The sequence below is a fragment of the Gekko japonicus genome, unplaced genomic scaffold, assembly GCF_001447785.1.
Source record: "Gekko japonicus isolate JY-2015 unplaced genomic scaffold, Gekko_japonicus_V1.1 scaffold3008, whole genome shotgun sequence".
Lineage (NCBI taxonomy): Eukaryota > Metazoa > Chordata > Lepidosauria > Squamata > Gekkonidae > Gekko > Gekko japonicus.
In genome coordinates, this window is record NW_015165914.1 from 140,401 (window position 1) to 150,763 (window position 10,363).

The following is a 10,363-nucleotide window of genomic DNA, read 5'->3' on the forward strand; positions in this document are numbered from 1 at the left end:
ATTAAAGATTCTGAGATGCAGCCAGTTGATAGGTCCAAAGCCCATAAAAACCTGAGTGTTACAGCAGACCTCCTAGAACCAAGCTCTTCAGTGGATGCTGAACGACAACTACAAAGGAGGGGCATCCAAAATATATTGCCCCAGAGCTCTAATCATCTTCAAAATACCAAAAATGGTTCTCATGGCAGCCTCTTAATGGAGAACCCTCTGAATGACCACTGCATCAGAAGTCCTCAACAACCCCACCAGCTAGTCTTCCATCTAAAGTTTGGACAAATGGCTATATTTGCTCTGAACATAACAAATCTCTCAACCTAGATTGACTAGATTATAACAACCAGAAACGGAGACAACCCCAGGGACAAGCCTTCCAGCTCATATCCTGGAATATTGTGGAATGGGGAAGTAAATGTGGAGATCCTGATTTATTGAGCTTTTTGAAGGATTTTGACATTATCCTTCTATAAGTTACTTGGTCACCCAGAGATATTTTAATCAGTGGTTTCACTTCCTACACACTTCCTGCATCAAAAACGAATATAAGGGGCTGGTTTAAGGCTGGTCTGTGTTGTTTGTTTAATAATTCTATCAATCATATTGTTAGCCAATTAGACTCTTGCCCTCCATTGGCTCAGCCATTTTATATTGCTATTAAGAGTCTGCCGATATTATTCGTTAATGTTTACATTGCTCCTTTTGTTGATAACAGTACTTCCACATCTGCTTGGAAGTCACTGAGTGTCTACTTGAAAATGCTTTTGGAGAAATTACCTGAGGCTGCACTTCTTTTAGCTGGTGATCTTAATGCAAGATTGGGGTCTAATAACGATCAGGCAATTTGTTGAGTTGGGGAGACGAGGACCACACACCTCTCCCATTCTTCATCTCTAGACAATCTAAAGACCCAGTTATAAACCAGACTGGACGTCATCTGGTGGACTTTTGTGTGGAATTCAATCTATATATAATGAATGGGTCCCCTGAATTTGATCCACATGGGCCAATACACTTACATCTCCCCTTGTGGTTGTAGTGTTGTCGACTATGTGATTACTTCAGCAGTCTTGAGAGACCATATCACTAAGTTTACAATTGGCAATCAAACAGAAAGTGACCATTCTCCTATGTTGTTGACTTTTAGGATGAGCTGTATCTCAGATAGGTCTCCTCTGTTTAGTGCTGAAAATACTGATTGCCCTGTATATAAGAGAATAAAATGGACCTCAACCCTTTCCATACAGATTCAACAATGGATGCATAGTGATACTGGGATGGAACTAAACCAAAAGCTATCCTGTACTAAATTGCTAACACTGGCCCCGGTCACACGGGCCAGATATCGCGGGGGGGAGGCGTGGCTAATTGCCCCGGCGCAGTTGTATCCGCGATTACGCAATCAGACGCGCCGGCGGCACACCACCAGTCCTTCCCTCGGCGCCGGCGGGTAAACAAGGGGAATGCCACGCGCCGGCGCAATCACACCACGGGCATCTGGAGGCAGCCTGTGGCAAACATTTACTAGTACCTTGGAGGTACTAGTTTTTTAACTCGCATTGTCGGCGGTAAGCTACGGGTGCGCTCCACTTCCCAGATGTTGGGGTGTGATCACGCCCGGATAATCCGCCCACCATCTGTGCCTCTCCCGCGGCAACTCTGCCGTGTGACCGGGGCCACTGTTAGTTTATAATTCTATTGTTGATAAACTCAGTGATTTTGCCCAACCATTTGGCTGTAAGCATGTGAAATGCTCAACTAATTCCTGGTTTGATGCTGAATGCCACCTAGCTAAAAATAGATTGCGCCAATTTTTTCGGCGGATGAGTACTGGCACTTTCTGTTTATTGCAAAATGAGGAGGGAATGTCAACTGCTGCTAGCCCAAAAGAAACATACCTTTGCCATGGAGAAATGGACCCAGCTTTTTTATGCAATCAAAAGTAATAACAATGCTTTCTGGTCCTTGGTCACAGGCTTTAAACGTCAGTCGGGAGTCCTTCATGTTAGCTCAATTCCCCCACAGAAATGGGTCACTTACTATGCTAACTTGTTCAATAACCAACGAGTAATGTGCTACCTTTAGATGTGCCAGAGTGGCCTCCTGTCTCATACGAGGGGATATATGAGCACATTTCTAGTCTTAAATCTCGTAAACCCCTGGAGCCCGATTAGATGTGCCAGAGTGGCCAACTGTCTCGCATGAGGAGATATATGAGCATATTTCTAGTCTTAAATCTGGTAAAGCCCCAGCCCCCAATGGCCTATCTGCTGAGCTCATGAAGAACAATATTGAATGGTGGTCTCATTCTCTTGCACGCCTCTTTACATTAATTGATAAATTTGGTACTTTACCAGAATCATGGTTAAATTCCATAATAATTCCGAAAATTTATGTTAAACATCTTCTTAAGAAATTATCTGAGTGGATGACTTCTCATAATTTACCAGGGAGAGAGCAAATTGGATTTGTAACAAACCACTGTACTTTAGATCACTGTGTAGCATTATCTTTTTTAGCTGAAAAATATCTCCAGCACCCTAGAGGCAAGTTATAAGTGGCATTTATTGATCTCCATAGAGCCTTTGACTCAGTCGATAGACAGACTCTGTGGGGGAAATTACACAAATTGGATCTTGACCAACGCCTTCTGTTTTTGTTGCGTAAATTTAATCTCTCTAACACTTGTCAGATTAAATTTGATGACAGAGGCTTCTTAACACAAAAAATTCCTGTGACCAAGGGTGTCAAGCAGTGTTGCATTTCAGCCCTCTCTCTATTTAATTTGTTCCTTTCAGATCTCCCTTCCTATTTCGCTAAAATTGATGGACACGCTCCCAAATTAAACTCAGCCCTAGTTCCTATTTTATTAAATGAGGACGATGCAGCAGTTCTTTCTTTTACTAAAGTAGAATTAAAGCGCTCCCCATCAGCATTTATTTCATTCTGTAATGAGAACTCCTTATTTATTAATTTTGATAAGACTAAAATTTTGGTATTTTCTAAATCTTGGAGGCATTCTGTCTGGAAGACCAATGGAAGAGAAATTGATCAAGTTAAATCTTTTAGATACTTGGGTATTCTCTTTCATTATAATCTAAAATGGTCCATCCATCGGGAACATTCTCTTAGCTTGGCTAAGAACAGGATGGCTACTATAACCCATTTTCACTATCAAAAAGGTAACCAATTTGTCCCGGCCGCCCTATGGATTCTGGGCCAGAGTATTTAGCATAATTAACCCAATCCTTCACCATGACCTGCCATTGAATTTTTATCCCATGTTCCCTCCAAGATCAGGGTGGTATAAATGGTTTTATTCTCTTACCCTCATCTTTTCAAACAGGTTAGGATAAGGGAGAATGAGTGACTGTCCCAGGGACACTCAGTAAACTGAAAGGGGATTGGGAGGGGGGATTGGGGTCTCCCCAGCCTAATCCCACCTCACAGATGCATGGTTAATAGTTCCCAGGGGACATTTCGTAGAAAAAGAGGGGGCAGAAGCTCATTAGCATAACTCATTAGCATAACTTATTTGCATATGCCACACCCCCTGACATCACTGGAAGTGTGCCAGAAGGCAACACCCACTGCTTAGGCTCCACCCCAAAAATCACCAGGTATTTCTTAACTCAGTGCTGGCAAGCCGACCTGGAGAAGAGCCTACCTGGAGGAAAACTGCTTCAAAAGCTCAAAGAAAATAGTCAAGGTGTTAATTGGTTTCAATATAGCAAACATTTATTATAAAATCAACAACTCTACAATTAATGACGAGACAGGAGTAGCAGCAATCTTCTCACATCAAACTCATATCCTAAAAGTGAGTACACGTCCCAGAGCACTGAGCCTATTCCCGGGGGCTGTCCTGTCATTCCACTTTGTGACCTGTCATTCTAGTCCCACAGCACAGACTCTATTGCTAGGGATCATCATTCCACTCTGGGGACTGTCATTCCAGTCCCAGAGCACAAATTCTATTCCTAGGGACTGCCTTTCCACTCTGGGGGCTGTCATTCCAGTCCCAGAGTAGCCTATCTGGGCCCAAAGACTTTAATGGAAAAACCATTCCACATTTTCTTTGCAACTTTTTTTGTGCTGCAATGTATGCCAGTATAGTGGTGAGGATCTTTGCATCACTGTTAATTAATGCAATTGGTAGGTAAGATGCTGGAAGAGCCTTTTTTGCACCTGCGCAGCCAGCATGGCCCCTCAGGTCTTCAGCTGGTGTTGAGCAGCTGGGGCTGATGCGGCCCCTTCAGAGACCCGCCTGAGCTCTCCCGGGCTGATATCAGCTGCTGAGACTGAGGTTCGGCTCTCACCCCAGGAGGGGCCCTGCCCCATGCCGGGGAGGGTGCCCCTTCCACTTCCAGCTCTAACGACAGCCGCTTGGCTCACATCTCTCCTCTGAAACAGCAAGCCCACAGTTATCTGCTGACTAAATGTAGGATTGCAAGTATGCAGCCTGTTTCTCCAGACGTTTTCGCAGAAGCTCCTTAAATTTAATTTAATTTAATCAGCACCCCCAGCACCCGCCCAAAAACATTCCTGACTATGACGCTGCAAAAGCTCATGCCCCACCACAAATTTTGTTAGTCTTTTCATCAAGGTGCTGCTGGACTGTTGCTCTCTTTTACTTATGGATGCAAGCTGTACTGTTAGGTCCCCTCCATCAATTAGAAATACAAAAGGGAGTCCATCCCTCTCGCTGGCATGCTTTCTTTAGCATCCCCCCCTTTAAGAAGTCTGTAGGCAAAAACAGCTGGGAAGAAAACATTGCTGGCACTGACTCTCACCCCCCCTCTGTCTCTAGCATGCTTTCTTTAGCTCCCCCCTCCCCGAAGAAGTCTGCAAGCAAACAAAACCTTACCTGGAGAAAGAGTTGCTAGTCTTCTTTAAAAGAGCTATTGGCTCCATTTTTTACCTCTCTCTGGCAGTTTCCCTCCCCAAAGGAGGAGGGGAGGAGCCCCCAGCCAATCAAAGGAAGGCTTGCATTCTCTCATCTCCCAAGCAGGAAATAGGAGACATGGGACAGAGGAAGCTGGGATGCCAGAGGAGGAATACAGAGCCCAGGGGAGGAGCAAAGGGAAGGGAGAGTGTGTGTGTGTGTCTTTGCTTGCAAGGGAGGAGGGGAAATGTTGCTACTCCCGGAATGCCGTTCCTGCTCGAAATGACCCCTGGTAGTTCCAGATACTTCTGTCCAGCTAGAAGACAATAGACCTCTTGCAGTGGTGCTTGTGACTACACCCCACCTCTTCCAACCATTGTCATTAAGCACTACCCCTCCTATTTAAGCCCATAGTTTTTGTTTAAAGAGACAGATATTAATAGAAGTACCCGGATAACCCAGGCTAGCCTGATCTTGTCAGATCTCAGAAGCTAAGCAGGTTCGGCCCCGGTAAGTATTTGGATGGGAGACCCCCAAGGAAGTCCAGGGTTGCTCTGCAGAGGCAGGCGATGGCAAACCACCTCTCTTGCCTTGAAACCTTTCTGGGGTCGCCATAAGTTAGCTGCGACTTGACAGCCCTTTCCACCACCACACCAATGCACATACACAATGTTTTTCCTCACAGCTAAGCAACGGGGTGGCCTGTCCCCCCCCCCCAAAAAAAAGAAACTTAAGAAGAAGAAGAGATTGGATTTATACCCCACCCTTCACTTGGAGCCTCACGAAGAAGAAAAGACACTTGGAGTCTTAAGAAGAAAAAAGCACAAATCTTCCTTCTAGGCTAGATGGTGAAACAGTCATGCAGGATCTGATCCGCACCTCTTCTTTCCAGCTCAATACAGTTCCCATCCAGCTTTTCAAGAACACAAACGTTTCTTTGAAACGTTTATACTCCCACCGTTTATGTCAGTGCTTATAGTATCAGCAAGGAAGATGTTAGCGGGAGGGGGGGGGCTCCCCTCCTTCATCACGATCCTGTAATGTGAATTATGCTCAGAGAGAAGGACTGGCCCACAATCCCCCTCCCCCCCCCCAAAAAAAAACCCCCCCCCGTGGTGAGTTTCAGGGCTAAGCAGGGATTTAAAGTGGGATTTCCCCCTCCTCCCCCATCCTAGCCTGGTGCTCTAATCCTTACACTACTCTGGTTCTGCTCACTCCAGTCATGTACAAAAAAAGACTGGTGTGATGGGAAAAATAATTAGTTTAAATAGATTTTAATTATTTCAAATCATTCTTATTCCCCATTGCACCGGGGTTTTTGTTGTTGTCGTCGTTGTTTTGCTCTTTTGTTGCATCGTCGGTGTGGCCCTCCTCTCCCATTCACCCCAGTCACGTGCAGAAAGGATGCACAAGGAGGTCACTTACCGAAGCCAGGCTGTGGGAGGAGCTGGAATGCTTGCTGGGCTCGATGGAGGAAATCCCGCTGAGCGTGTCGTTGCTCTTGCTGCTGGGGCTCTGCACTCGCCTGCTGGAGTGCCCTGCAAAGAGACCAGGGAGGACCAGGACTTTGTTCAAAAGCCTGCCAGCAGCAGCCGGTGTGGGTGTGTGGCACCCGAGAATACCGTGGCACCTCGAATGCCAATAAATCTGCAGCAGAGCAGACATGCACTTTTCGAGAGGAAAGTCTAAAGTTCTGTCCCAGGCATGTCCAGTTAAAAGGAAGCAGATCCTAGGAAGGTCTTCTCTGTGCCCAGGGGCTTCGGAAAACCACAGCCACTCAGAACAGACAATAGGGAGCTAGATGGACCAATGGCCTGACTCTACAAGACATCCTCACAGGCATGTATTCAGTAAGCATAAAGAAACCACCAAGGCTAAGTACATTTACCTGGGAGTAAGCCCCATGGGAAAAAAGGGACTTATTTCTGAGTAGACATGCATAGGATTGCACTGCAAGTGACTTACTAAGTTTCAGAGACTGGCTAAAAGCAATGAGGTGGGAAAACAGAGACCACATGGGTAATCTTAAGGGTTAAGAGGAAAACTGCCGTCTCAAAAAGCTACTGAGAAAGTTATGATTCTCCAGAGGGGAAGTGATGCAGTCTACAAGCAGAAGAAAAAGAAGAGAAGAGATTGGATTTATACCCCGCCCTTCACTACCCAAAGGGGTCTCAGAGCGGCTTACAAACTCCTTTCCCTTCCCCTCCCCACAACAGACACCCTGTGAGGTGGGTGGTGCTGAGAGAGCTCTTGACAGAAACTGCTCTTTTTCAAGAACAGCCTTTATCAGAACTATGGCTTGCCCAAGGTCGTCCAGCCAGGTGCAAGTGGAGGAGTGGGGAATCAAACCCGGTTCTCCCAGATTAGAGTCCGTGCACTTAACCACTACATACTTTCTTTGAAGGTCCCAAATTCAGTCTTTGGCTTCTCCAGCTAATAGATATCAGGTAAAAGGTTGTCGGAAAACTCTTTGCTCAGCCTGAAGCTACAGAGAGCTGCTGCCAGTTAGAGTGGGCAATGGGGAGTGGCTGGAACAGTGGTCTGATTCACACCACAAGGAACATCATGTGTTCAAAAGCTACTATGACTGCGAGATGGGTGGTGGAGGAGAACTTAGATCCCCCCCCCATTCTTTGCATTAAAGGGTTAAAAAAAAGTGAGCAGTGGTTGCACCCACCTTAAGGACGCCGTTCCCCATACAGGTTCGGCAAGCAACCTGGCAAAATCTTTCATAAAGCAGTGAGTTTTTAATCTTCAAGAGGATGTGCTTATAGCAGGTGCTTCTGGACTGTTCTGGTGTTTTTGCAAAAACTGTTGTTTAGCTGCTGCCTAGATTTAAATTGTTACATTTGTTTTATTAGACTGTATCTTCAGTCATGTGAGCCCACTAGAATGCAAAGCAAGGCCAGATTCAAATATATTAACAGCCAGATGCCATGTTAAAAATGCAAGTTTCCCCAAACTGACCAAGCAAGAGACCAGGGCTACCCAAACATTCATCAAAATATTTGGACCCCACTATTCTCCAGGAGACACTAGGTGGTTAGCAAGGTGCCACAGACACAGATTGCAACAGAAATGCCAGCAGGACAAAGTTTGAAAGACCAACAAAGTTTAATTCTGGGCATAAGCATTCATGTGTATGCACACAAAAGCGTATACCCAGAATTAAACTTTGTTGGTCTTAGAGATGCCACTGGACTCAACCTGTTCTGTTGCCTCAGACCAACACGGTTGCCCACCAGAAATGCCAGTGTTAATGACAAGCTTAAAACAGCCCAAGACAGCCATCAAAACCCCTCCATAGATCCTCCTGCCCAAGGGTCCCATCAGCTTCCAAGGAAAGTTCTCTGAAACAAATAGGAGCAGGCTTGATTCTTAAAGAGTTCAGGCCACAGAGACCAGAGAGATTTTGCTGCCACCCACAATGACTGCCCCCTTCTCCCCCCAAATGTATCTTGTTTCTTTCTCCTATATAGGTGAATTGTTATTGACATTGACATTCATTCTTCTGGGGTGGGGGGTTTCAGGATCTTGACCTACCCAGGTTATTCCCCTGGCATGCAAAAAGGAGGGCTCTGCAAATTACTCTTACCAAAAGAACAAAGCAAAGCCAGCCAATTGACGTTTGGGCATGCTTCAGAAGGGGTGGAATATTGAGAGCAGATGAAAATCAGTTCAAAGGGGGGGATACTTTGTCAGGGTCCTTAGTCAGATTACTCAACACAGGGCTTCATAAGAAGATAACTGTTTGTTGATAAACCCAGCACTAGAGACATATTTACAGCTTGTGTCAGGAATGGCCGCTAATACGAGGGCCTCTGACATATACTTGAATCAAACATCCCTCCGGTAAGCATGAGCCAATGGATACATCTCACACGCGCGGGCAAAGTGAAAAGCCGTTCACTTTCCCAGCCGAGTAAAACTGCAGCTGGAGCATCTACAAGGTCAAGCATAAGATAGCAAACAGTTGGTGAGCCAGGGAGAGCTGAGACCGAAAACGGGAGGGCACCCCTCCACATTCCAGACCTATGACAGGGCTACCTGACATCGGGAGCCCCTGAGAGCTTACTGAATCTGAGAAGTGGGGTGTGGAGGGATTTCCAGACTGTATTGCCCCCTCCTGTGACTCCACACAGGCCTCCAATTTGTTCATCAGTCCTAATAAGGATACTCTCATGATGAAGCCAAACTTGACCTCCAGCTACCAAGAGTGGGTGACTCAAACCGGTTATAGATTGGGAGAGGGGATGCTGGGGGTGCATGCCCCGTGCCTTCACTCACGGAGACGCATCGCATTCCATTCCCTCTTTGCAGAGGTCCTCCTTACATCCATCACAATGAACGACAACAAGACTTGTTCTCTTGTTGTGATGCTTTTGGTGACGTGACTAACCTTTCTTCACGGAGGGGACCCTTCTCGTTGGCAAGATGGGAACCGGCACCATCCCAGCCTTTGCCCCCGACTTCTCTGGGGCAATCTGTTTCTTCCGACGTCGCCGGCGCTTCAGCTGGTGAGCGGCGAGGGCCAAAGCAACTGTCCCGAGAGCAGTGGCAAACAGCACTTTCCGCAGGCCCGGGGAAAGCCGTAGCTGAGAGAAGGCAGACTTTAAAAGAAGAGGGATATTGAGGGTGGGGAGAGAGGGACATTAATTGACCCCATCACTGAGCTGTTGCAACCAGCCTTTTAAGTCAAGACGACTCTCACTATATGAACACAAGTAGCTGTGCCTTCGTATCCGTGGCCAGGGGCGGGGGAAGGCTCACTGGCGCCCTCAGTGTGCTCCTTTCCACACTGACCCAGTCTATTTTAGTTGTTGACAATGTTCCCTCTAAGCTGTGGAGTCTTGTGAGCAAAAATTCTACATTGTGAGCTGCTGGCATTAAAGTTGTGAGCGAGCGATTTGGCTGCTGCATAAATTAGTTTGCTCTGGAGCCCTCCTTCCTGAGCTAAGGCAAAAATGTGTGAGCCGGAGGCTAGAAAACTGTGAGCTAGCTCACACTAACTCAGCTTAGAGGGAACACTGGTCGTTGACCTGTCTGACCAGATATACAATGCAGGTTGCAGCAATACAAAGATTTATTCATAGGATAACACAATAGACTGTACAAACTAAGCTTTTCACCCTTTCCCCAACTTTATGGCGCCCCCTTTGGCCCTGGTGCCCTCAGCACGTGCTTCGTCTGCTTAAGGGTGAATCTGCCCCTGTGACAGTGGCCCAACTATCCCAGGATGCCCTGCTCTGACTGGCTGCAGCCACTCGGGGGCACAGCCAAGGGTCTTTCCCAGCAGAAACTGTGAATGCACGTGTGAGAAGCGTTTTTATTTTACTTTATTTTACTGTCAAGTCATAGCTGACTTCTGGCGACCCCGTAGGGTTTCCAAGGCAAGAGACGTCCAGAGGTGCTTTGCCATTGCCTTCCTCTGCAGAACAACCCTGGGACTCCCTTGGTGGTCTCCCATCCAGAGGTCATTTCGGG

General features: G+C 46.6%; 1 protein-coding gene across 1 annotated transcript in view; it reads right to left on the reverse strand.

Annotated features, from left to right (window-relative positions):
* Positions 1–10,363, reverse strand: part of FAM73B (family with sequence similarity 73 member B) — a 38,294-nt gene that overhangs the window by 26,737 nt on the left and 1,194 nt on the right. The window contains exons 2-3 of the mRNA XM_015411405.1: positions 9,279–9,489; positions 6,305–6,417 (exon numbers count right to left, since the gene is read on the reverse strand). Coding sequence (XP_015266891.1) covers positions 6,305–6,417; positions 9,279–9,489 — 324 coding nt within the window. The remainder of the gene's footprint in view (positions 1–6,304; positions 6,418–9,278; positions 9,490–10,363) is intronic.